Source organism: Hypomesus nipponensis, chromosome 7 (genome assembly GCF_054491055.1).
Source record: "Hypomesus nipponensis isolate SF chromosome 7, ASM5449105v1, whole genome shotgun sequence".
NCBI classification, from domain to species: Eukaryota; Metazoa; Chordata; class Actinopteri; order Osmeriformes; family Osmeridae; genus Hypomesus; species Hypomesus nipponensis.
The window spans coordinates 5917729-5941143 of NC_140367.1; the positions used below are offsets into that span (position 1 = coordinate 5917729).

Consider the following 23415-nt stretch of genomic DNA (forward strand, 5'->3'; position numbering starts at 1 on the left):
ACAGAGCCTCGAGGGAACATTCCTTGCCTCCAGAACACTGCCACAGACAGCCCACATAGACATGTGCTTGTGTATGTATGTGAAATAGAATGGTATAAGGAAAGAAAAATAATGGGGGAGAGAGAGAGAGGGAGTGAGAGAGAGAGACACAGAGAGAGACACAGAGAGAGAGAGAGAGAGAGAGAGAGAGAGAGAGAGAGAGAGAGAGAGAGAGAGAGAGAGAGAGGATGGAGGAAGAAAGTGAGGGAGATAGAAAGAAAGAGAAGAAGATAAATTGTTCTCCACGTACAGTACAAGGGTGTAACAGACATAAAAATATGTTTGTGGTATCTTCACATATGTAGTTCCAGTATGCTTACTGTAAGTGGGCTATATCGGGTGTTTATGTGGTGACACGCAGTACAAAAGGAAAATCGTGGATGTCTGTGTGCTGAATGTATTGAGTTTTGTCTGCTTCATTGGTTTGCATTGTGAAATCGATGGGCTCCTTTGTGGCCTGCCTCTATTCTTAAACACAACAATGTGTTGTGTGTTGTGTGTGTGTGTGTGTGTGTGTGTGTGCCTGTAATAGTTACCCTGGGGAGAGACTCTAACATAGGGGGAGGAGCCCTCCAAGTGACCTGAACGCAAGACCCATCCATCAACTCCCTTTCCTCTCCTCTCGTCTCTCCTGTCCTCTCCTTTCCTCTACTCTCCTCTCTCCTGTCCTCTCCTTTCCTCTCCTCTCGTCTCTCCTGTCCTCTCCTTTCCTCTCCTCTCGTCTCTCCTGTCCTCTCCTTTCCTCTCCTCTCGTCTCTCCTGTCCTCTCCTTTCCTCTACTCTCCTCTCTCCTGTCCTCTCCTTTCCTCTACTCTCCTCTCTCCTGTCCTCTCCTTTCCTCTACTCTCCTCTCTCCTGTCCTCTCCTTTCCTCTCCTCTCGTCTCTCCTGTCCTCTCCTTTCCTCTCCTCTCCTCTCGTCTCTCCTGTCCTCTCCTTTCTTCTCCTCTCCTCTCTCCTGTCCTCTCCTTTCCTCTACTCTCCTCTCTCCTGTCCTCTCCACTCATTCACAATCCTCTCCTCCTCCTTCTTTACTGAACTGTCCTCTCTACTACTACTAATACCACCATTAACCACTACTCTCAAAACGGCAGCAATGGGGGTTTTCCTTTCTGTGTGTGTGTGTGTGTGTGTGTGTGTGAGTGGTACCTGTGCCTCTTCTAAACATGAAGGCCATGTGTGTAGTTAACCTATTGTACTCCCTTCTTGAAGCCTAATGGGCTCAGAGAGGTGGGGACGACAGGAAGATGAGGGGGGCTGAGATAGGGAGGAGGGAAGAGCCACAGGGCTTAGATGGATGAGGGCGGGATGTTTAAGGTGGAGGGATGAAGAGGGAACGAGGGTTAGGTTGGGGTGATAATGAATTTGAGTGTGTGTGTGTGTGTGCTGGAATTAAGCCAGTCCTCTGGAAGGAGCGTCAATGGGAGCCTTATGTCCAGAGCTGAAGTCCTGAGATTGTGTTTGTCGATCTTGACTCTTTTACCTCGACAGTAAGATGCTACGAGCAGAACACACAGAGGTCTGTTAACCTACTGAAATATGTGTTTCATATGAGACAGGCCAGGCTCGAAATACTCCAACCTGACTCCCACAGAGTGAGGTCACATCTCCTGTCTGTCTCCAAGAAGATCAAGGGAGAAGGGAGGGAGTGGGGAGGAGGGTGGAGGCATACAGTACAGAGAGAGAGAGAGAGAGAGAGAGAGGGGGGGGGGGGGGAGCAATAGAGATCCCCGTATGTCTCCTTTGGTTTGAGCATAGACAGGGGATCATAGGTATGATGTACCCCCTGTAGCTCTGCTCCACGTTTAACACAGGGAGCTGATGGAGAGAGAGGAGGGAAGGAGGGGAGGTGGGGGGAAAGGAGGGGAGATAAAGAGTGAGAGAAATAGAAATAAACCCAGAGAAAGAGAGAAAGGAGCTAGAAGCAGTCAAAGTGATGCCATTAACTCCCCCAGCCTGCTTGATTCAGTCTCACTTGACATTAGTTTGAGGAAATGACATGCTTTTAGTGGGTTCCTATTGGCCCTATAGAGAAAAGGTCTAGTCTCAGACTCTTAGACTGAGACTCTTAAACTGTTACCTAAGAGGCCAACCAGGAAGTATCTGCAGCTTGAACTACCTGCAGAAAGGGCTTGAGGGATGTGAAAATGATAACTGAAGGCCAAAGTAAAACACTCTGCTTGTTCCAAGCATCTCCCACGCATATCCTGTGTCCAGCACACACACTCACATATACTGTACATCACACAAACATACAGTACATCCAACACAAAGACACACATACACACACTGTATACAGCACACACACACACACACACACACAGAGCATTGCTTCCACTCAAAAGAATGTCACACATGCATGTTGAATGTTAAGCTAGATTTGTTCTTTACCGTCTCTCAGCTCTCTTTAATGTGTGTGTGTGTCCACAAAACGACTGTATCTGTGTACGATATCCCCTCTGTCCTAGTTTCCTATCTCCCTCGCCTCTCTCCCTCTTACTCCTTTCTCCATTTCTCCTTGCTTTTCGCTTACCAGTAGAGCTGTGGGATAATTAGTTGCTAACCTCACTTCTTGCTATGGTATTCTGGATAATCATCAGTGGACCACATTACGTAAAAGCCTTCCCTTGGCTGTTTCTCCACTTCAAAGCTCCTCCCATAGGATGGCCCCATGATGAATCAGAAGAGGCCGCAGGTTTGTTTGTCTCCCGTTTGGTTTAGACATTAGAGTTGTCACATTTGGTTGGGATCAAAGTGTGTCTTGGAAGCGCTACAAATTAATGTCTCAAATATTAGGGGCGACGCCTAAGTTAATGGGATGCAGCCCATCTCCAAGTGGTGATTAGGGGTGAAATGTTTGTCTTCTCTAGGAATGAAACGACCTTCCCTCCCTCCCTCCCTCCTCACGTCCTGGGCCAGGGGCTGCTGGGTCAAGCAGCATGGTTTGGGTGTTGTCAGTGGAAGGACAGCTAATTGCTACTTAGGTTGTGTAAAGAGGTTTGATGATTTGATAACAGAGGTGGTTAAATTTGATTGGCAAGTTGTGGGCATGGTGGTGCACTCTGATTGGCAGTCTGTGGGAGTGTGGTGGCAGTGGTTGGGAAGGATTGGCAGGAAGGGTGATGTAACCCTCTTTTTGATTGGCAGACATTATGACCTGTGGTTAGCTATGGCTCTGAAGCCTGTATGATGAAAGTGTGTGTGTTTTCTGGCGGTATTGCAGATCTGTATAGCTCTGCCCTGATCTCTCTTGAGGAGGGCGGTTTCCTAGAACCCACAGGCACACTCCAGCCGGGCTCACAGATGTTCACACACTCACACACACACACACACACACACACACTAACTCATACCCCCACCCCACCCCGCCCCCCCCCCCCCCCACACACACACACACACAAAGAGACACATTCTGGTGATGTTTACCTAGTCACAGCCATGTTTAAACTCTGTCTGGGCCAAACCGCTCACAAATCACTCCTCACCATGCACAGTTAGTACTCCAACACAGTACAGACATGCTCCATGGACCTAGATACACACTCACACACACACACACAAACACTCCCATCCTTTGGCGCAAAGCCTGTGTGTCCAGACTGGCCCAGTCTTTGATGTGAGTCTTCCAGAGGGCTTTTAATGAGCCGGCCAATGTTCCCTCACAACTCAACACTCGTAAACAACAATTATGTCATGCTTGTGTGTGTTTGTGCGTTTATGTGAACATATATAACGTTTGTTTCAGAAGGACTTTCACTGGTTGGATTCTCCTCTTGCTCTCACCTGACTCTGGGTAGTAGCACCAGGGTCTCACACACACACACACACACACACACACACACACACACACACGTGGGACACATCAAACCAGTGTGTGGCAGGCAGTACCATGAATATATTATTGGCTTGTGTATGTAACCCAATCATGGGATGTAGCACGTGTGTGGTGATGCATGTGTGTGTGTCTGTGTGTGTGCGTGTGTGTGTATTTTGATAACATCTAACCTTTCTCTTGACACCCTTTGCCTTTTACACCTCGTTCTTCCCCCCCGTTTAGATTGCCTTGTGACTGTAAGTGATCTTGGTAAGATGACCTCCCCCCGTGCACACACACACACACACACACTTTACTAGTCTTATACAAAGTAGAAGTATCCCGCACACCACAACCTGCTTGCCGAACAGAAAAAAAAAAAAGATTTTGGAAGAGGTATTGAGCTAGATAAGAGAGGTGAGAGAGAGTTTTAGGAGGGCACGGCTGTCAGTCTGTATGTAGCTTAGCATCTTCATCTCTACTGGATTAGCATGCAGCACTAGTTGGTGCTCACAGCTCCCCTCTCTCTCTCTCTCTCTCTCTCTCTCTCTCTCTCTCTATCTCTCTCTCTCTCACTCTCTCTCTCTCTCTCTCTCTCTCTCTCTCTCTCTCTCTCTCTCTCTCATGCTCTCTCTCGCACCCTGATTAGACATGAAGCGTTTGAAGCCTTCACGGTGGAAGAAAAGGAGAGAGAGAGGGAGAGAAGAGAAAGATAAGGGAAGAGAGACAGTGAGAGCGAGGGAGAGAGAGCGAAGGGAAGAGACAGAGATACAGAGACAGCTCTCTGACGTAGGCCTGTGTATTTGGGATGCAGAACAGATGTAAAGAGAAGCGATGGACAGCAGTCTCATGATGGACAGCATTCTTAATCTGGCCCGCTGGCCCAATAGCCATCCAGATATTTACACAGCACCACAAACTGTCAGACTGGTTAGCGTAGTGTTAGCCTAGCACTCATGTCGCAGCTGCGAGGCCTCATCATTGATGTTCCCTGGGCCGTCGGAGGACTGTAATGGGCCCTCTACATGCGTGCTCATGAAAGGGAGCGGCACAGAGTTGTTGTCATGGTAACAGGCGATTACACTGTCTTGGAGGACACTGGGCCTCTAGGGACTGATACTGCTATCCCAGAAGTCTCGGCAGGGCCTCCTTAAAAAAAAGAAGTTAAAAACCCCCTGGGTGCTTATTACGGAAAATAGTGTTCTCAGTGCTGTGTGGAGGAACACACACACTCCCTCACATTGAGCAGTCTGTCATTTGCATATCAGTGAGTTTGAGAACAGTACTAGTCCCTTGAAGCTCTCAGTCACATGACCATGGGCTTGTCTGTCGACAAGCTGCTGGCTGAAGATGGCCTTCCAACAGTCCAGAAATGGGATTTATTACTTTACCTCACTTCCTTGCCACATCTAAAACACACATACACACACGCCTTGGATTGAGTGCTCATATACAACCGCAGGCCCACTTAGCATTGGGCGTATTTAAACAGGCACGGGGTCCATCTGTCTGGGTACCCTACTGTGGAAAAGAGATAGAGATACAGAGAGGGGAGGGAAGGAGGGAGAGTGAGAGAGAGAGAGATACAGAGAGATACAGAGAGATACAGAGAGATACAGAGAGATACAGAGAGAGAGAGAGAGAGAGAGAGAGAGAGAGAGAGAGAGAGAGAGAGAGAGAGAGAGAGAGAGATACAGAGAGAGAGACATACAGAGAGAGGGGAGGGAGAACGAGAGATAGAGAGAGAGAGATACAGAGAGAGGGGAGGGAGAACGAGAGAGAGAGATACAGAGAGAGAGAGATACAAAGAGAGAGAGATACAGAGAGAAAGACATACAGAGAGAGGGGAGGGAGAACGAGAGATACAGATAGAGAGATACAGAGAGAGGGGGGGAGAACGAGAGAGAGAGATACAGAGAGAGAGAGAGACAGAGACAGAGAGAGAGAGATACAGAAAGAGAGAGAGCGAGAGCAGGACCGAGTGAGCTAGCAGACGGCATGTAGATGTTGCCGTAGCACCCTGGGTGGCACGCAGTGTGTCTGTGTCTGCGAGTGTGTGTGCGTACATGTGTGTGTGCGCGCGCGCGCGTGTGATGGAGATGAGTAATGGTCTCTGACGTGCATCTCTCTCTTGTCTCTGCTCCCATCCGTTTAATCATTACATGTCATCAATCTCTCCATCCCTCAATCTCCCTGTCTGCCTCATGTTCTCCAATTGTGCTCCTGTCACCCCCCCCCCCCACCCTCCCCCCCCTCCCCCTCCCACCTCACACCCACGCTCTTAAGTTACATCTTGCAGTCTATTCCCATGGGGGCTCTCTCTCTCTCTCTTTCTCCATCTGTCTGTCTATGACTCTTTCTCTCCCTCTCCCCCTCCCTCTCTCTCTCTGGCTCTGTGAGATGTGCTGTTCTACAAGGCTGCTGGGTCTCTGGGGTTGTGCTCCAGCTCTGTCTGACCTCTCTCTCTCTCTTACTGGTGTCTCTCTGGCGTCTCTCTGACGAAGCATTGCTCTGCTCCACACCTCAGCCCCAGTTTAATTTTGGTGTGTGAAACACAGACACACACAATCACACGCGTGGAACAAATCCCACACACCATCACACTCGCAGGTAGACGAGTACGCTAAACAACTCCCTTGGAAATAATCGTTTCGTTGAGTGCTCTATGCGGCCGTATTTCTATGTTTCCTTCTTCAGATGGTACAGTATGTGTGTTGTGTACCCTTGTGATGACATTGTGTGTTCATTAGTCTCCTGAGGCCTACGGCTGTGAGGGCAGGTGTGCAGGGTTGGCTAAACCCTGTTGGAGACAAAATATAACAGGCCTTACACAACTGGACTAAATCAACTTCCCTTAGACTCCTCTCTTTAAATCCATGCCAATTACTCTTAACAAACCAGTGTGGATCCATTTTATTGATTTTTTGGCAAGCGCGTCCTCCTGTTTTCTCACACATCCACACACACGCACGCACACATCCACACACATACCTATAGGCTAGTGCCAACAGCATCTGTTTCTCTTCTTTCTTCTCTCTTCCAGTCACACCCTCACCCTGTCTCCACTCTCCCCATGCCCCCCTTACCTCGCCCTGGGCCTCCCTCTCTGCTGCCAGGTTCTTGTATGATTGAATAATTGACTCTGTAGAATGTTCTCAAACTCATAGGTCATTAGCTCCCCAGCGATCCTGTGTGTGCTCAGTAATTGCTCTGACATCATCATCGTTGGACTCCCGCTCGCCTGCCGTCATGTTCCGTCCCCTCCGACTGCGTGATCGCCCGTGAGCTCTTAGAACGCCCAGCCCCTCTCCCCCTTCCCCTCTCCCCCTGCCCCTCTCCCCCTTCCCCTCTCCCCTTCCCCTCTCCCCCTTCCCCTCTCCCCCTGCCCCTCTCCCCCTGCCCCTCTCCCCCTGCCCCTGCCCCTCTCCCCCTTCCCCTCTCCCCCTGCCCCTCTCCCCCTTCCCCTGCCTTTCTCTCCCTACCTTCCCCCTGCCCCTCTCCCCCTTCCCCTCTCCCCCTTCCCCTCTCCCCCTGCCCCTCTCCCCCTGCCCCTCTCCCCCTCCCCCTGCCCCTCTCCCCCTGCCCCTGCCCCTCTCCCCCTGCCGCTGCCCCTCTCCCCCTGCCCCTCTCCCCCTGCCCCTCTCCCCCAGCCCCTGCCCCTGCCCCTGCCCATCTCCCCCTGCCCCTCTCCCCCTGCCCCTCTCCCCCAGCCCCTCTCCCCCTGCCCTCCCCCTGCCTGCAGCCTCCCTTCCCCCACCCTCTCCTCCCTTATCTGTCCCACAGCCCCCTGCCCCCCTCCCATCATATCCTTACCCTCTCTCCCCCAACGTCTCTCTTTCCCCCCGTCTCCCTGCCCCTCTCCACCCGCCCCCCCTCTCCATCCATCTTCATCCCTCTCTTTCCCCCCCCAGTCTTCTTCTCCCCCAGGCTCTCTGGTCCCAGATGTGAACCTCCGCATCCTGCCAATACTGTGTTTACATTAGGGGTGTGATCTATGAGGCTGGGGAGGCCCGTGATTGGCCCGTTGATACGGCGGTGCAGGTGGTTAACCTTGACCAGACGAAGCCCAGCAAGACTTCATAGGCCATTCATTAGAGCACAGAGCCACTAATTACCATGAAAACCAAGCTGAGGACAGGCGCCCGTATTGTACACACGCACACTTGGACACACACATGAATTCTCTCTCTCTCTCTTTCTCTCTCTCTCTCTCTCTGTCTCTCTCTCCCTCTCTCTCTCGGGCTAGACTTTCCAGGTTTGAGCTCCTATTTACTACGCACTGTTTGATTTGCCCTACTAAATTAATGAGTTTGGAAAGCAGACAAAAAAAAAACCTGGAGTTTTTCTGAGGAGCCGCAGGATGATGTGAGACCGCTTTGGAAATAAATCTCTGTGTCTAAACACACACACAGACAGTAAGAGAGGAGGGAGGGAGGGAGGGAGGGAGGGAGGGAGGGAGGGAGGGAGGGAGGGAGGGAGGGAGGGAGGGAGGGAGGGAGGGAGGGAGGGAGGGAGGGAGGGAGGGAGGGAGGGAGGGAGGGAGGGAGGGAGGGAGGGAGGGAGGGCGGGCAGGAGGGAGGGAGGGAGGGAGGGCAGATGAAGCTACATCAGCCACTTCAGTATTCCATCCTCATCCAAAACGGAGGGAAAGGTAGTGGGGGAGGAGTGGAGGGGAGGGAGGGTTTAAAAGAGCAGAAAGCTAAGAGAGGAGGAATGGAAGAGGGTAAAAAATATTGGAGACATAGAGAGATGGAGAGAGAAGGAGAAAGATGGTAAAAGAGAGAACGACAGAGGGAAGGGTTCATTAAACATTTAGAATGACAGAGGAGAGAGCTGAAGAGAGGTATTTCAGTTTCCCTGCCCTTGCTCCAGTAGATGAAGCTGAATATGTGGGAGTGGGGCACACACACCTGCACACACACACACACACACACACACACGCACACTCATATACATGGATGCTGTATCGTCACTTAACAACCCCTCTCACCCTCCTCTCCCCTGTGCCTCCTGTCTCTCCTTTTCCACCATGCGACAATGGCGTGTGTGTGTGTGTGGCGTGTGTATTTCTGAGCATGTGTGTGTGATGTTCTGCCTGTGGTAAGCGCTGGCAGGCAGCTGCTGCTGTGTTCAAATCCCCCCTGTCCCATAGGTGTAGATAATGGATTGGAAATGTAACAACATGCCTCTAAATATAGGGACACCAGTCCCCTCACTGCCATAGAAAACACACTTACTACCTCACTCCTCACACACACACACACACACACACGCACACACACGCACACACACAGTAAAAGCACAGTTTATCCAGAGGAAAAACACAGATACATGTTCTAACATGAAGAACCCAGTTTAGGCCCTGAGGCCAGATGGAATGACCTGGAACTGAAAACATCCCATAATGATCCCACCAGCGTACAGTGTTAACCATTCAGTATCCCCATCGGTGTCCTCCCTATCTCCTGTGTGTGTGTGAGAGCACGGGTCGCACTCCTGATGGCCCCAGAGAGTCAGCGGGCCAAGCTCTGTGTTATTAGTGAATGTGAGAGAAAGAGAGAGAGAAGAGAGAGAGAGAGAGAGAGAGAGAGATCAATGTGCTTTGGGATTGCAGCGCTAGCGTGTTAGCGCTTCCCCATTCAAGCCCACTGAGGCGTGGCTAACGCCGGCGCTACTTGCAACTGGCTAGCACAAAGCCTCCAATGGGGCGTTACACACCTGTACCCTCCCAGACACAAACCACTATTCACTCTGCTTGTAGGCTGGACCTCTCTGCATCTTTTATGAAGCACCTAGACAGCTCGTGGCCTGAAGAGAGAGGGGTAGGAGGAGAGATGGGAAGAGCAGATGACAGTGGAGTTTAGAATGCGCAGAATAGAACTGATCAATTGGCATTCTGATCTGACAGCTGAAGTCTTAGTGTGTCAGCGAAGCTTCCTCGTCACCTTTCTAGCACACTCACGCACACATGCTCATATAAGACCACACAGACACACACACACACACACACACACACACACATAGCTGTGGCATACTGTTAGCATATGGCCCTCTCACGGGCCAGTCTTCAGCAGGCTGTTCAGGGTCGGCTTCTCTGTAGGTCATGACCTGGGATGGGAGGGAAGGGAGAAGTGGAGGAGAGAGGGATGATGAGGAGGGATGAGTGTTGTTACCAAAGCTGCTGTGAGTAGCAGCTTCTCTCCTGTTGTTGTCTGGCCTGCTGTTGATGTATTTCCCTTTACTGGTCTTCTCCCGCTCCCTTTAGCACACACGTTAGCGTTTTTGTGTGTGTGTGTGTGTGTGTGTGTGTGTTTGAGACGAGATGTACCGGGCATATTGAGCCATCTGTTCCTCCACTAATTGGTATGCATGACAATGTTTTTCCAGCCCATAAAGTGTAATGAAAATGAACACCCCGCCCTAATATCCTGTAATGGTATCACCCTCCGAGCCCCCCCCCCCCCCCCGACCTGCCACCTTTCAGGGACCGTGAGGCGATAACTCCTCCTACTCCTGCCTCAGGGTCCCAGCCTGGAGGCCATGTTGGAAGGTGGGAGGAGAAGTGACACTGATGACATCATTCCTCCACACCAACACCTCCAGTTCCTCTTTTCCCCTTTTTAACCACTTACTCACCCCACCCCACCCCTCCACCCCCCTGCTCACACAACTGCTTGGTAATATCCAGCACTTACGCCATACATGAAGCAGTGGAGATGGCTGATTTAGACAGAAGGAGGACGGAGGAGTGAAGGACAGGGGTGAGAGGCATGGAGAGAGGCAGGCAGGGGAGTCACAGATGGAACAGTAAATCCACTCAGCACACGGCTGGAAAGTGTGGATTAACTATGTATGAATCATGACCAGACTATGTTGGACTGGATCCCGAGCCAGCCCAGCAACACTGTGTGTGTGTGTGTTTGTGTGTGTGTGTGTGTGTGTGTGTGTGTGTGTGTGTGGCACATACAGCACATGTGGAGTGACCCTCCACTAATAGGTTTGTACTGTCTGTGTGTTTGCAGGTTATATATCTCATGAAAGAGGGCTTGAAAACGGAAATGACAGAAGACATGAAAATATAGGCATGTATTTAGAGAGAAAACATTGTGATGTCGTTTATCCCCTGGCCTTATTTGCTCTGTGGGGGAGTTTGAAAGCAGGGAGGACAGGGCCCCTCAGGGAGGGAAAAGAGACAGAAAGAGAATGAGACAGAGACTGAGAGAAACAACTAGAGAAAGAGACATGGTCTTTTACCCTTCTAGACTGACCAATAAATAGGTTGTATCCTGCTGCTCTCTGCCGCTGCCATGTCCCCTACCCTGCTTGATCCCACTCTCCCTCTCCCTTCCCCCTTTCTCTCTCTCTCCCCCCCCCATCTCCCTCTCTTTTTCTCTCTCCTTCCCTCCCTCTTCTTCACTCTCTCTTTCTCTCTCTCTCTCTCTCTCTCTCTCTCTCTCTCTCTCTCTCTCTCTCTCTCTCTCTCTCTCTCTCTCTCTCTCTCTCTATCTCGATCTCTCTTTCTCTCTCTCTCTCTCTCTCTCTCTCTCTCTCTCTCTCTCTCTCTCTCTCTCTCTCTCTCTCTCTCTCTCTCTCTCTCTCTCTCTCTCTCTCTCTCTCTCTCTCTCTCTCTCTCTCTCTGTCTCTGTCTCTCTCTCTCTGTCTCTCTGAGGGCTGTGCATTAGCAGTAATGGTGGTGTATTAAAGTGTCACAGACGGTTTTCTGCCTGTCCCTGCAACTCGAACACTGGAGGCTCTCTGAGAACAACACATTTACACACCCACTGGGAGGAGTGTGTGTCTGTGTGTGTGCGTGCACGTGTGTGTGTGTCCATCCAAGTGAACAGCAACGTGCTTTGCTGGAACACACAGAAAAGAAGCTCATTCCATTTTCAATTTTATACTCTCTTATCCTCATGACAAGCTAAGACATTAGCCTTTGCCAATGTTGGTGACAGTAACCTCTAAACAGAACGTCCCTTCACAGCCGTTTAAGAAGCCTTAAAGCCCTCCATACAATAGGCCTGAATGGGGCTTAGAGGGCCACTGAAGGCGGAATGAACTCATGTTGTTAAATCAATGGATTGTGTAAACATGGCCGCTTCTTCTCCCAGGCTCACGCATGCTTGGCAGCCCCACAATCCTGTTGTCTGTCTCTTTCTCTCTCTGTAACTATTCAATTTTAATTTCTCAATTTAAATGCTTTATTGGCAGGACTTGAAGTCCTTCCATCGTCACAAGGATAGTAAATATATGTGTACAGTAAATACATCATAAATCTAGAAGAAAGAAACCATAGTGTGTAAAGCTGATGAAAACACATTTGAGCGTAGAATAGATTTAACGTAAACCATTGTTCTGCTGGTTGTCTGTTTGATTGACAGGTTGACACATACTAATAGATTTTTTCTCTCTATTTTCTCTCTTTCTCTCTCTCTCTCTCTCTCTCTCTCTCTCTCTCTCTCTCTCTCTCTCTCTCTCTCTCTCTCTCTCTCTCTCTCTCTCTCTCTCTCTCTCTCTCTCTCTCTCTCTCTCTCTCTCTCTCTCTCTCTCTCTCTCTCTCTCGCTCTCTCTATCTCTCTCCGTTCAATCGTTCTCTTTCATGCGCTTGACTCTCAGCCTCCTCCCTCTCTTTGTGTCTTCCTCTGTCCTCGGCGTGTTAGTCACGACTGTGGTCCTCAAAAACAGGAGGGCTTACTGTATAAACAGGCTGCAGGAGAGGCAGCCTCGGCCTCTGTCTACATATCTAGGTTCTGCTTTCTTTCGCTGTGTGTGTGTGTATGTGTGTGAGGGTGGGTGTGTTACAGCAGCGCTGGTTCTGTTCTGGTCCTGTGCGTTCTCTGGCCTGGTTCTTTGGCTCTAGAGAGCATTGTAGCATTAGTCAAATGGGTCATTTTCTCTGTCAGCGACTCCAATGTGGAAGTCTGGCAGAACACAGGCCCCAGCCATGCCAGTCAATCAGAGCCATTCCAACACACACAGACACACTGCAGCAGAGCATGTGGCCAGATGAAAGGGTGGGGGGGGTGAGGGGATGAGTTGAAGGCATTCCACCAGAAGAGGACAGAGAGGAGGGGATTCAGGAAGAAGCAGAAACCAGAGGGAGAGGAGGGGAACACACTTTCAGTTTATCCACTCACTCATGGATCCAAAAAATGACCATAGTCAGAAATGTGTATGTGGTCAGGAGTGTGTATGTGTGTGTGTGCGTGTGTGAGAGAGAGAGAGAGAGAGAGAGAGAGAGAGAGAGAGAGAGAGGTAGAGAGAGAGAGAGAGAGAGAGAGAGAGAGAGAGAGAGAGAGAGAGAGAGAGAGAGAGAGGTCAGCAGTTAGGGTTTTTTGGTCAGTCAGGGACACTGTTAAATAGACACTCCCTTTTTCAGGGCTGTTCCCATGGAAACAAGGTTTTGGGGGAGATTGGGCTCTGTCAGGGGATAAAGGAGGTGGTGGGGGGGGGGGGGAATTATGTGGTGTTGCAGCTAGTGGGATAGGACCAATTTTGTATTTAGGGATTTAAGATGCTCCAAATCCACAGCTGCGGATAATTGCAAAAAGGTTGTGTTTGGACACAAAGTGCATACACACAAACACACACACTCATCCTATCCCGCCGAAACAAAAAAAACGAACTTTGTCCTAATCAAGATAAGTGATCAGGCATACCTGCTCCTCACTTGTTTGGGCGCAAACCATGAGTTCTGATGTCAGGTTCAGTACCTACTATTCTCCTTCCTCCACACACACACACACACACTGCATTTCCTCTCCATCACCTCTGGAATGTGCACTGCGACAGAGTTCTTCTGAGCCCTAATTGACTAGATTTGATATCTTGTGTGTGCGCATGTGTGTGTGTGATAGTTTCCTCTTGTTAGCTAGCAGCAGTGCTGTGGTGCTCGTTAGTGCAGAGTTAGTGTGCTAGCGTGGTGGAGCAGCCGCGCAGCATCATTAGCTAGTGTGACATTTATTTGAGCGTTCCCCGCGTCGTATGTAACTCCATATCTCCATGGTAACCGCCGACATATCACTCTCACACCAACACACACGCACAACGTCTCGAGATGGTCCCACTGAAAACCAACCGGTATGGTAAACAGCCGCTGCCATCGTCAAAGCGCACACACGCACACAAATAGATACATAAAGTACACACACAGACACCCCCAAGTACACACGGCAACACACACACAGACACACTGTCGTCAGGCAGGTGTGTGAGAGGGTCTGTCCGTGTGAAGTGCTATAGAGCTGCTAGTGGGTACTTTGTAGGCCTGTATGACTGGACTGACCTTGGTGGTTCACCACTGGAGGGGAACTGATGTTTCTCGCTCTCGTTGTCAACAAGATTAGTTCCCCCCAAGGAACGCAACACGTCCTGTGAGCATGCTCCCTGTGAGAGGAGTCTGGCAGCTATACCATGTGAAGAACACTCCATTGAAGGAGAGAAATGGAGGTGGGTGTATGTGAGAGAGAGCTTTACTGTGTGTGTGTGTGTGTGTGTGTGTGTGTGAGCAATAATGCACAGAGAGAGAGAGAGAGAGAGAGAGAGAGAGAGAGAGAGAGAGAGAGAGAGAGAGAGGGAGGGAGGGAAGGAGGGAAGGAGAGGGAGAGGGAGGAAAGGAGAGGGAGAAAGAGAGGAGGGATCCAGGGAAAAGCCATGCTGTGTTCACAACTTGGCTTACTTCTACCCCAAAACTCATTTACATCCATCTCCAGGCCTCCTCCCTATCCCTCTCCCCTTTCCATTCCTCATTCAATCTCTCTCTCTATCTCTTTCTCTCTCTCTCTCTCTCTCTCTCTCTCTCTCTCTCTCTCTCTCTCTCTCCCTCTCTCTCTCTCTCTCTCTCTCTCTCTCTCTCTCTCTCTATCACTCTCTTTCTAACTCGTCCCTCTCTTGTTCTCTCTCCTTGTGGCTCTCGTGGGCGTGTGTGCAGCTCTGTCTGTCCAGCCGGCTCAGGGCCGCCTCAGCAGTCTTACTGAGCCTCCAGCCTCCCTGATCAATATAGGCAGACAAAGCTTGGTGCTGTTGCTATTGGTAAACATATGCTCAAGATCACAGCCTTGTATAGCTCACCAACCAGTGGATAACTGATCGATAGGGTCGGGGTCAGCGTGTGCGCGTGTTAGTTGCACGGACAGTGGGAACTTTACAACTGCTCTTTTACAAAAGGATGGGAAAACACGAGAGTGAGATTCTAGCTAGTTGCCTGCCAAGGAATGTTACGCACACACACACACACACAACACACACACACACACACAACACACACATATCCACTCACAGAGACCATGGCTAAGACTGTAGATCACCCCTCAGTCACGGTGCTGGGCTGGAGGGAGACTAGAGTGATGGAAGCAATAGTTAAGCCATTAAGGCAGACAATTGGCTCAAATTGAGAGGGAGAGAGGGAGGAGAAAGAGAAAGAGGGAAGGGGGAGAGAGAGATGGAGGGGCTATGGCAGGAGTGGATCCACTCAATGGCTTAATCCGTGCCCCAGGACACACTCCCGCTGTCTCAGGCACACACACACATACACACACACACACGTATACACACACACACACACATATACACACATACACACACATACACACAACCTCTCAGACTGCAATAACACCTTGTCAGTCTTGGCCACAGGGGCAATGGAGAGAAACACTCATTCTTTTATACGGAGTACATTTACCTTCTCCTAGCCATTCCATAACACACACACTTGCGCACACACATAAAAAGTTCAGTAGTCCACACACTATTGGTTATGCAGTAACAGTTTTATGAAGCTTCATATGCATTTTTGCAGCCTAGCAAATATGGGTGTGCGTATGTGTGTGTGTGTGTGTGTGTGTGCGCACCGTGAGTGAGAAGCAAAGGACTCATTCTCTCCTGTATAGAGAAACAGACGGGGTGGGGGGGGGTGGAAGGTTGTTAAAATGGCTTCCCCAGACACAGACCATTTTGTCTCCTCACCTTAGATTCATTCTCTTTTCCCGGCCTCGGACAGACACCCAACAATGAGACATTGTCTCTCTCTCTCTCTCTCTCTCTCTCTCTCTCTCTCTCTCTCTCTCTCTCTCTCTCTCTCTCTCTCTCTCTCTCCCTCTCTCTCTCTCTCTCTCTCTCTCTCTCTCTCTCTCTCTCTCCCTCCCTCCCTCCCTCCCTCCCTCCCTCCCTCCCTCCCTCCCTCCCTCCCTCCCTCCCTCCCTCTCCCTCTCTCTCCCTCCCCCTCTCCCTCTCTCTCTCTCTCCCTTTCGCTCCCTCTCCGTCTCTCTCCCTCTCTCTATCTCTCTCGCTCATCCCTTTCCCTGTTCCACCCATTACAGTAGTGTGTGTGTGTGTGTGTCCTGGGGGATTGTGGAATGGATGTACAGCCGTCGTCAGGGCTGAAGCGTGGAGTGTGCAGCCCGTTCATCTCCCGTTAATGGCTCTAACATTGTGGCAACGCTCTGCTTTATGTGTTTGAACGTTGGCCTAACACTTGCCGTTCATTGTGGCAGTAACTCCTGCGCCGTCCCCGACGCGAACGGCCTGGATTTATTGGCCAGTACAGCGAGGAACGGTTGCCGCGGGGACCCTTGGTGCCTGTTTGCTAACCGGCTCGTTGGGGCGCTGGGTCTTTTATTTGACATGTCCTTTAAGACGTTTAAAGAACTGGGCGTTTCTGCTGAACGCCTTGGTGCTTTCTGCAGGAGATGGATGACCCGTGCTCAAAGGTCTGTACATTTTTCCCTGTCTTCTAACCCCCCCCCTTCTCTCTCTCTCTCTCTCTCTCTCTCTCTCTCTCTCTCTCTCTCTCTCTCTGTCTCTCTCTTTCTCTCTCCCTTTCTTTCTCTCTGTCCCTCCTCTGAACTCTTCTGTGGAGAAGGACTGTGCTGAAGGTTTGGAACCTCACCTCCATATTGGTTGCATGTTTCAAGAACGGTTTCTGTTTAGTGAGACTGCAGGCCTATACGGTGTGTTTGTGTGTGTGTGTGTGTGTGTGTGTATTTGTGTGTGTGTGTGTTTGTGTGTCTTTGTGTGTGTGTACTGCTACTGTTAAGCCTATTCATGCAGAAGTCCTTGGATCAATTGCAAATGTGACAACCATTTGAGACTGCTGGACTTTCAATAGAAATCAATGCAGTTGAGAAGACCATTGAATCCTGGTTTTAGAAGGACCTCTGAAATATGAAATAAGAAATAAGACTATCTGATTCCTTGTGCTGGAAGACATAGTTTACATGACACACAAGGCCAGACTAGTTTGTCGTGACTCAACAACAACTGATTCAAATGGAAAAGGACATTAGGCTAATTAAGCTTTTTACAGTTTCTTCTGAACAGTCAGTATGAAGCTGTGGTGGCATGTGAAGGGATGAATGTTATATCCTGTAATACTGTAGCAGAGCCAAAGTCAAACCTGCATTGGCAGTATGCATTCACCCTGCTTATCACTCGGCAGTGATTACACACTCACACACACACAGGTGTGGCAGACGTCATCATGTCGCTCAGCCCCCCCCCCCCCACACACACTCTTCTACAAATGACTGTCCATAGGCATGACTCCCCAGTCCTCAGCAGTCTGGCACAGTGGTCGCTACCACTATAGAACTGTTGACATGTTCAACCCAACACGATACATACTTAGCGGTGTCTGAGGACTTGATGTGGCTGTTGGGAGCAGTTCATGACGTAGCGCCCCCTGTTGTCTCCCCCTGCAGTAACGGGACGGCGGGGAAGATGAACGGAGCGTTGGAGCACTCGGACCAGCCCGACCCGGACGCCATCAAGATGTTTGTGGGGCAGATCCCGCGGTCCTGGTCGGAGAAGGAGCTGAAGGAGCTGTTTGAGCCGTACGGAGCAGTCTACCAGATAAACATCCTCCGAGACCGGAGTCAGAACCCTCCACAGAGCAAAGGTCAGCACGCACTGTCACACACACACACACATATACACTCTGTCTCTCACACACACATCAGCACACACATACATGCTGTCTCTCTCTCACACACACACACAGACAAATATCGCCACTGTTGCACACCCTTACACACAAACACATCAACCCAGTCAATGCATCACTCTGCATTTCACACATCCAGTGTTCGTTCTCATATTGAGGCTGTGAGAGAGCAGACAGGAGAGTAAGCAGTAGGCGTGAGAGAGAGGGGGGGGAGGGAGGGAGGAAGGAAGGGAGGGAGGGAGGGAGGGAGGGAGGGTGGGAGGGAGGGAGGGAGGGAGGGAGGGAGGGAGGGAGGGAGGGGGGAGGGAGGGAGGGAGGGAGGGAGGGAGGGAGGGAGGGAGGGAGGGAGGGAGGGAGAGAGAGAGAGAGAGAGAGAGAGAGAGAGAGAGAGAGGAGCGTCTCGCTAAAAAAGGACAAATGGAAAGATGAAAGATGAAACACTAGCAGTCCCTCACCTCTACCCACACTCCCTCTTTAGTTCTCCTTCTATCCCTCGCTACCAGCTCTTCCTGTGAACCACGCAAGCGGTCTTCCAGAGACAGTCTCATCCATTACTAAAGGATGGAGACAGAGACATCTGACAGTGTGTCAGATAACCAAAGGCCAGCGCATGGTGCTTAAAGTCAACGCATTCTATTCTCTTCTGTTCAGTTCTCTTTTGTTCTTAAAAGCCAAAGATCCTCTCCTCCCATCCTCCCCTCATTTTTTATCCTAGTCCTCCTCCTGTGTTTCTGAAGCTCTCTTTCTCTGAAACCCTCAAATTTGTGCTGTTTGGCAGACTGATGAGCAAGAGTATCACTTGTAGCCACTTCGGAGAGGAAAACATCAGTATCCTTTTAAAGATGGTAAACCCCTTCCCTTTTCTCTCTCGCTCTCTTGCACTCTTCAACAACATGGAGGGCTTTAAGAGGAAATGGACCATTTGATTAGATTGGGCTCTTACTAGACTTGTTATTCCCTGCCTCGGAGTGGTGTTGTTGTTTTCCCCTAGTTAAATAAGCACTCTTTTCTCTTATTCACATGCTCCCTCCCTTTCTGTTTCTCTGTCTATCTCTATCTCTCTCTGTCTCTATCTCCCTCTCCCTGTTTCTCTCTATATCTCCCTCTCTCTGTCTCTCTCTATCTCCCTCTCTCTGTCCCTCTCTCCCTCTCTCTGTCTCTCTCTATCTCCCTCTCTCTTTCTCCTGTGGGCTTGGCAGATCTACATCCTCTCATACAGGGAACCAGAAAACCCTCTCTCCTCTCCACAGTCTGAAGCCCATTCTAATTTCCCTGGTGTCAGGGATTCTCTCCCCCTGGTCAGTTTGTTGAATAACGGCTTATTCAAACTACAGATCCCAGTCATAGGGGTGAGAGAGAGCCCCTGGTTGCCCTGGGTGACCCACAGGTCCCTAGTTCCCTTGGGACTTCAACAAGAGCTGCTTGGATTTTGGAAGCAATGGTTTTGTTCTGTTTGTTTCTTTCCAAACCCCTGACCCGGTAGGTGTGTGTGTGTGTGTGTCTGTGTGTGTGTGTGTGTGTGTGTGTGTGTGTGTGTGTGTGTGTGTGTGTGTGTGTGTGTGAATGCTGTTGTGTGCAATCTGGGGAGTTTAGTTTGGCTGCTGTTGGTTTAATGTGTTTAGAGTCAATAAACAGATGAGTGGAGACAGGGGGAGTGGAGCCGAAGAAAGCCATTTAGCTGTGTGAGTGCTCGAGAGACACCGAGAGGGGGAGAGGGAGATACAGGAAGATGGAGGCAGAGAGACCGAGGCAGGGGGAAAGAAGAAAAAAGTGTGAAAGACAAAATGAATGGTATGCAGAAAAGAGAGAGCCAGAGAGAGAGAGCCAGAGAGAGAGAGCCAGAGAGAGAGAGCCAGAGAGAGAGAGCCAGAGAGAGAGAGCCAGAGGGGTAAACAGAGATGGTCCTCTGACTAAAATAAAAGTTTACGTCCCAGGTGTGTGTGTGTGGTGTGTGTGTGTGTGCTTGTTGGTGTGTGGTGTTGGTGTGTGGTGTTGGTGTGTGGTGTTGGTGTGTGGTGTTGGTGTGTGGTGTTGAGAGTCTGTCTGTGTTAAGGTGCATGTCCTGGCATGGAACAGTCTTTGTCATTAATCTTGAGGATCCAACCTGTCATTAATAGACGCAGAGTCACAGCGGGCACACACACACACACACACACACACAAATGGAGGAATCTGAGTTTAATGTGTAGATTAGCAGGCTGGTTAGTACATAAGGTTCCAACCGTGATGTCTGGAAGAAAGACAAGTCATCAGTAAACACCACCAACCCCAAGTTGCACACGTTATCACACACACATACACACATCAACACACACTCACACACACAAACTCACACACACTCTCATACACACATACATACTTGTTGAGTGTTACCAGACATTCTCAAATTGTTCACATGATCTGATTATGCATCATCACTCACAGTAAGGCCCTCTTGGAAATCAGGGGTTTCCAGTTGTGGTTTCCAGGGGTTTTAAGTCCTCCAAAGGCAGACATTTGTTATTACAATCAGAACTCGACTGTGTTTTCCCATAACGCAGGGGAAATGCTCAGCGATCGCTTTATGTCCAACGCAATTATCTCCTAATGGATTCAGTGGAGCCTCAGACAACCTGAGATGGAAGAGTGATTTATTTCACTCTTTCGTAAAGCAGAGCAGCCAATTAGATTGCCGTAACAAGACATTAGCTTTGTTAGCATTCTACCCAAGCCCAATTACAGAACAAATTCAGGTGGATTTTAATGGGGTTGGTGTGTGTGTGCGTGTGTGAGTGAGTGCGTGCGTGTGTTTTGCATGCCTCAGTGGCATAGCTGGCTGCTTGGTTATTAGAGCAGTGCAGTGCTGGAATTTCTCAGTGTGTGTTTGGGGTCGGCCAGAGAGCAGCTTTGAGGCTGGGAAGGCCTGGTGTTTTCTCCAGTGAGGGAAGAGGATTTACAAGGTTACTTTGGATGAGGGTGTCCCACAGAGTCAGAAGTGGATTTGCAGACGACTGATCTGCTTCAGATATGGATAGGAGCAAACAGGGGGGAAGTGCACGCTAAAGTTCACTATAAAACGGATCGATTTGAGACCTATAGCACGTCTCACCCTCTCTTTCCCTTCTGTCAATCCATTGCTTTCCAGCCGCTTTATCGACTATCCTTCTTTCTATCTCCCTTTCTCTCTTTCTTTCCATCTCCTTTTCTATTTCATTCTCTCACCGTCTCTTTCACTTTACCTCTCTGACACACACACACAGGCAAACTCACCTTAAACGTGCAGTGTGGGCTCCCATCCCAGCGAGAGGGTTATGTGAGCAGTAATTGCAGCAGAGTGTAGTTAATGTGGGTCAGAAGCTGAGTGGAGCCTGGGGGCGAGAGGGCTCAGCCCGTGTTCTGCGGCCCAGTGCGGAGTTCAGGGACCTGGGTTGGAGCGCTGTCTCTCTTCCAGTCTCGCCGTCTCTCCACCACCTGCAGGGCCAGTTGAGCACAGCCATCACCCTCTCCTTTTGTCCTCTGCTGTTTTTCCGCCCCTTTCATAAACCCCCCAGCATGTTGCACTTATTCCACACTCGCACTCCAGGATGTCTCTCCCTTCCCTGCCAGTCGTCTGATCCCCACAGTCCTCTCCTCTCTCACTCTCACCATCCCTCTTGTCGGTGGCTGCAGTTTGGTAGAAACGCGTTGATTGTGTGCCTGCTCACAGTCTAGGTTTAACGCCATTGGAACGGTGACGTTTGGATTTCTTGGGACCAGAAGCAACAGCTACAGAGCCCAAAGTTAGCTAAAAGCAAACTGTCACAACTTCAACCAAATATGCAAACAATCATTAACCAAGTGGAATTCCACATAATTATCTTTCCATTTTTATATTGTAAATTATTTGGCTGCTTTATATTTTATTTTATATTTTTTATTAAATAGACTTGTACCTTTAGTATGGTTAGACCACATATTTAAGTTTTAGAATTCCTATATGTTTAATGTATGCACCTTCCTGCAAAAGTAAATTCCTTGTCTGTGCAAACTTTCACAGCGAATTACACCCTTTTTGATTCCGATTCTGATCCATGAACATGTATTGACCCAAAGCTGCACCCACCTCAGGGTTGATGAGAAATTTACTTCTGAAAAATATGCAGCAACATATGTATCAAACCTAGAAGACACTGTTAGGAAGCCACTGGTTTCCAACCTCCATGCAGTTAGACAGTTTGTGAGCAGCCATCAAGCATTTATGAACAGATACCATTCCTATTCTCAATTCCACTCACACACACTCTTTCTGTCCCTCTCACTCTATCTCTCTACTTCTCTCTCCCTCTCTTGCTTGCGCTATCACTCTTTTTGAATGTATAATACATAACTCATTGCACAGTGTGTGTGTGTGTGTGTGTATATATGTGTGTGTGAGAGACAGAAAGAGAAGAAAGAGAGACTCCCAGCAGATAGAGTAGCACAATGTATCTCCCTGCTCTGAGCCCTGTTGGCCTTCAGGTAAATGTTTATGCTGTCAGACACAGAGAGGGGAGAGAGAGAAATGAACAGAATGGGAAAGAGGGAGAGAGTGAGAGAGACCTGGGTGCCCATTCATATAGCATCTTCAATGGAGGTCTGTGAACACACAGTTATTGGCTCTCTAACCGTGTGTTAGCTGAGAGTGTTTTGACTCTTAAGCAGATGTGGTAGGAGTGCTGCAGGGAGTGTGTGTGTGTGTGTGTGTGTGTTTGTGTGTGTGTGTGTGTGTGTGTGTGTGTGTGTTAGTGTTAGTGTGTGTGAGGTCCACACCACTCTTTGATCCTTATCCTGACAGCACACCACCTGGGACTCTCCACCCCATGCCACATCCCTACCCCTTCTAGACCCTGCTACACCATGGGAATCATAATGCACACTTATGCTAATGCTTCAGCTATGCTAAGAGCTAACCTTCCCCAACCCTGGTACACCATTGGAATCAATATGCATGCTAATGCTAACGCTAATGCCGTGCTACGAGATAACCTTTACTAACCCTGCCACGCCAGGGGAATCTAAATGCATGCTAATTCTACTGATGCGCTATATTTAGATCTAACCTTCCCATAACTATTTAGAATTCCTTCACTTGTAGATTATATCCACCTGTTTTCTCACAGGTTCTGCAGTACTGGATTCACAGTACACTTCCCTGGGGTTCAGCTAAATGCTCTATGCAGTAAAGGCTGAATAACTGTAGGGATTTAGACAAGTGAAAATGAAGTCATGTTTTAAGGCCAGCGATTTTACCTGACTGAGCTTTTCTGCCTCTTTTACCGCTGACTGGCTGTGTTACACTGCCTAGCTGGGCTGCATAAGAGACTGCTATGTCATGTGTAATGAGGAGGCCTTCACTTTCCCCCCCTCTCTCTCCCTCTTTCCTCTCTGTCTTCACATCTCCTCAAAACCCTCTCTTTGTCAAGGCAGACATTTTAGAAGTGATGTCAAACACGATGAATAAAGTGTTATGTCTCATGAACTCATCTTGTTTTCTCCCAATTCTTCCCCAGGGTGCTGTTTTGTCACATTTTACACAAGGAAAGCTGCCCTTGAAGCTCAGAACGCACTGCACAACATAAAGACCTTAACAGGGGTGAGTGTGTCCTCGATCCTCAGTCAGACACCCCA

The 23415-nt window shown here is 49.5% G+C and overlaps 1 protein-coding gene across 3 annotated transcripts in view; it reads left to right on the plus strand.

Moving 5' to 3' along the window:
• celf2 (cugbp, Elav-like family member 2) overlaps positions 1–23415 on the plus strand; it is a 106454-nt gene that overhangs the window by 52449 nt on the left and 30590 nt on the right. For all 3 annotated transcript variants that reach the window (XM_084701220.1, XM_084701221.1, XM_084701222.1), the window contains exons 3-4: positions 17549–17745; positions 23298–23380. In XM_084701220.1, coding sequence (XP_084557346.1) covers positions 17549–17745; positions 23298–23380 — 280 coding nt within the window. The remainder of the gene's footprint in view (positions 1–17548; positions 17746–23297; positions 23381–23415) is intronic.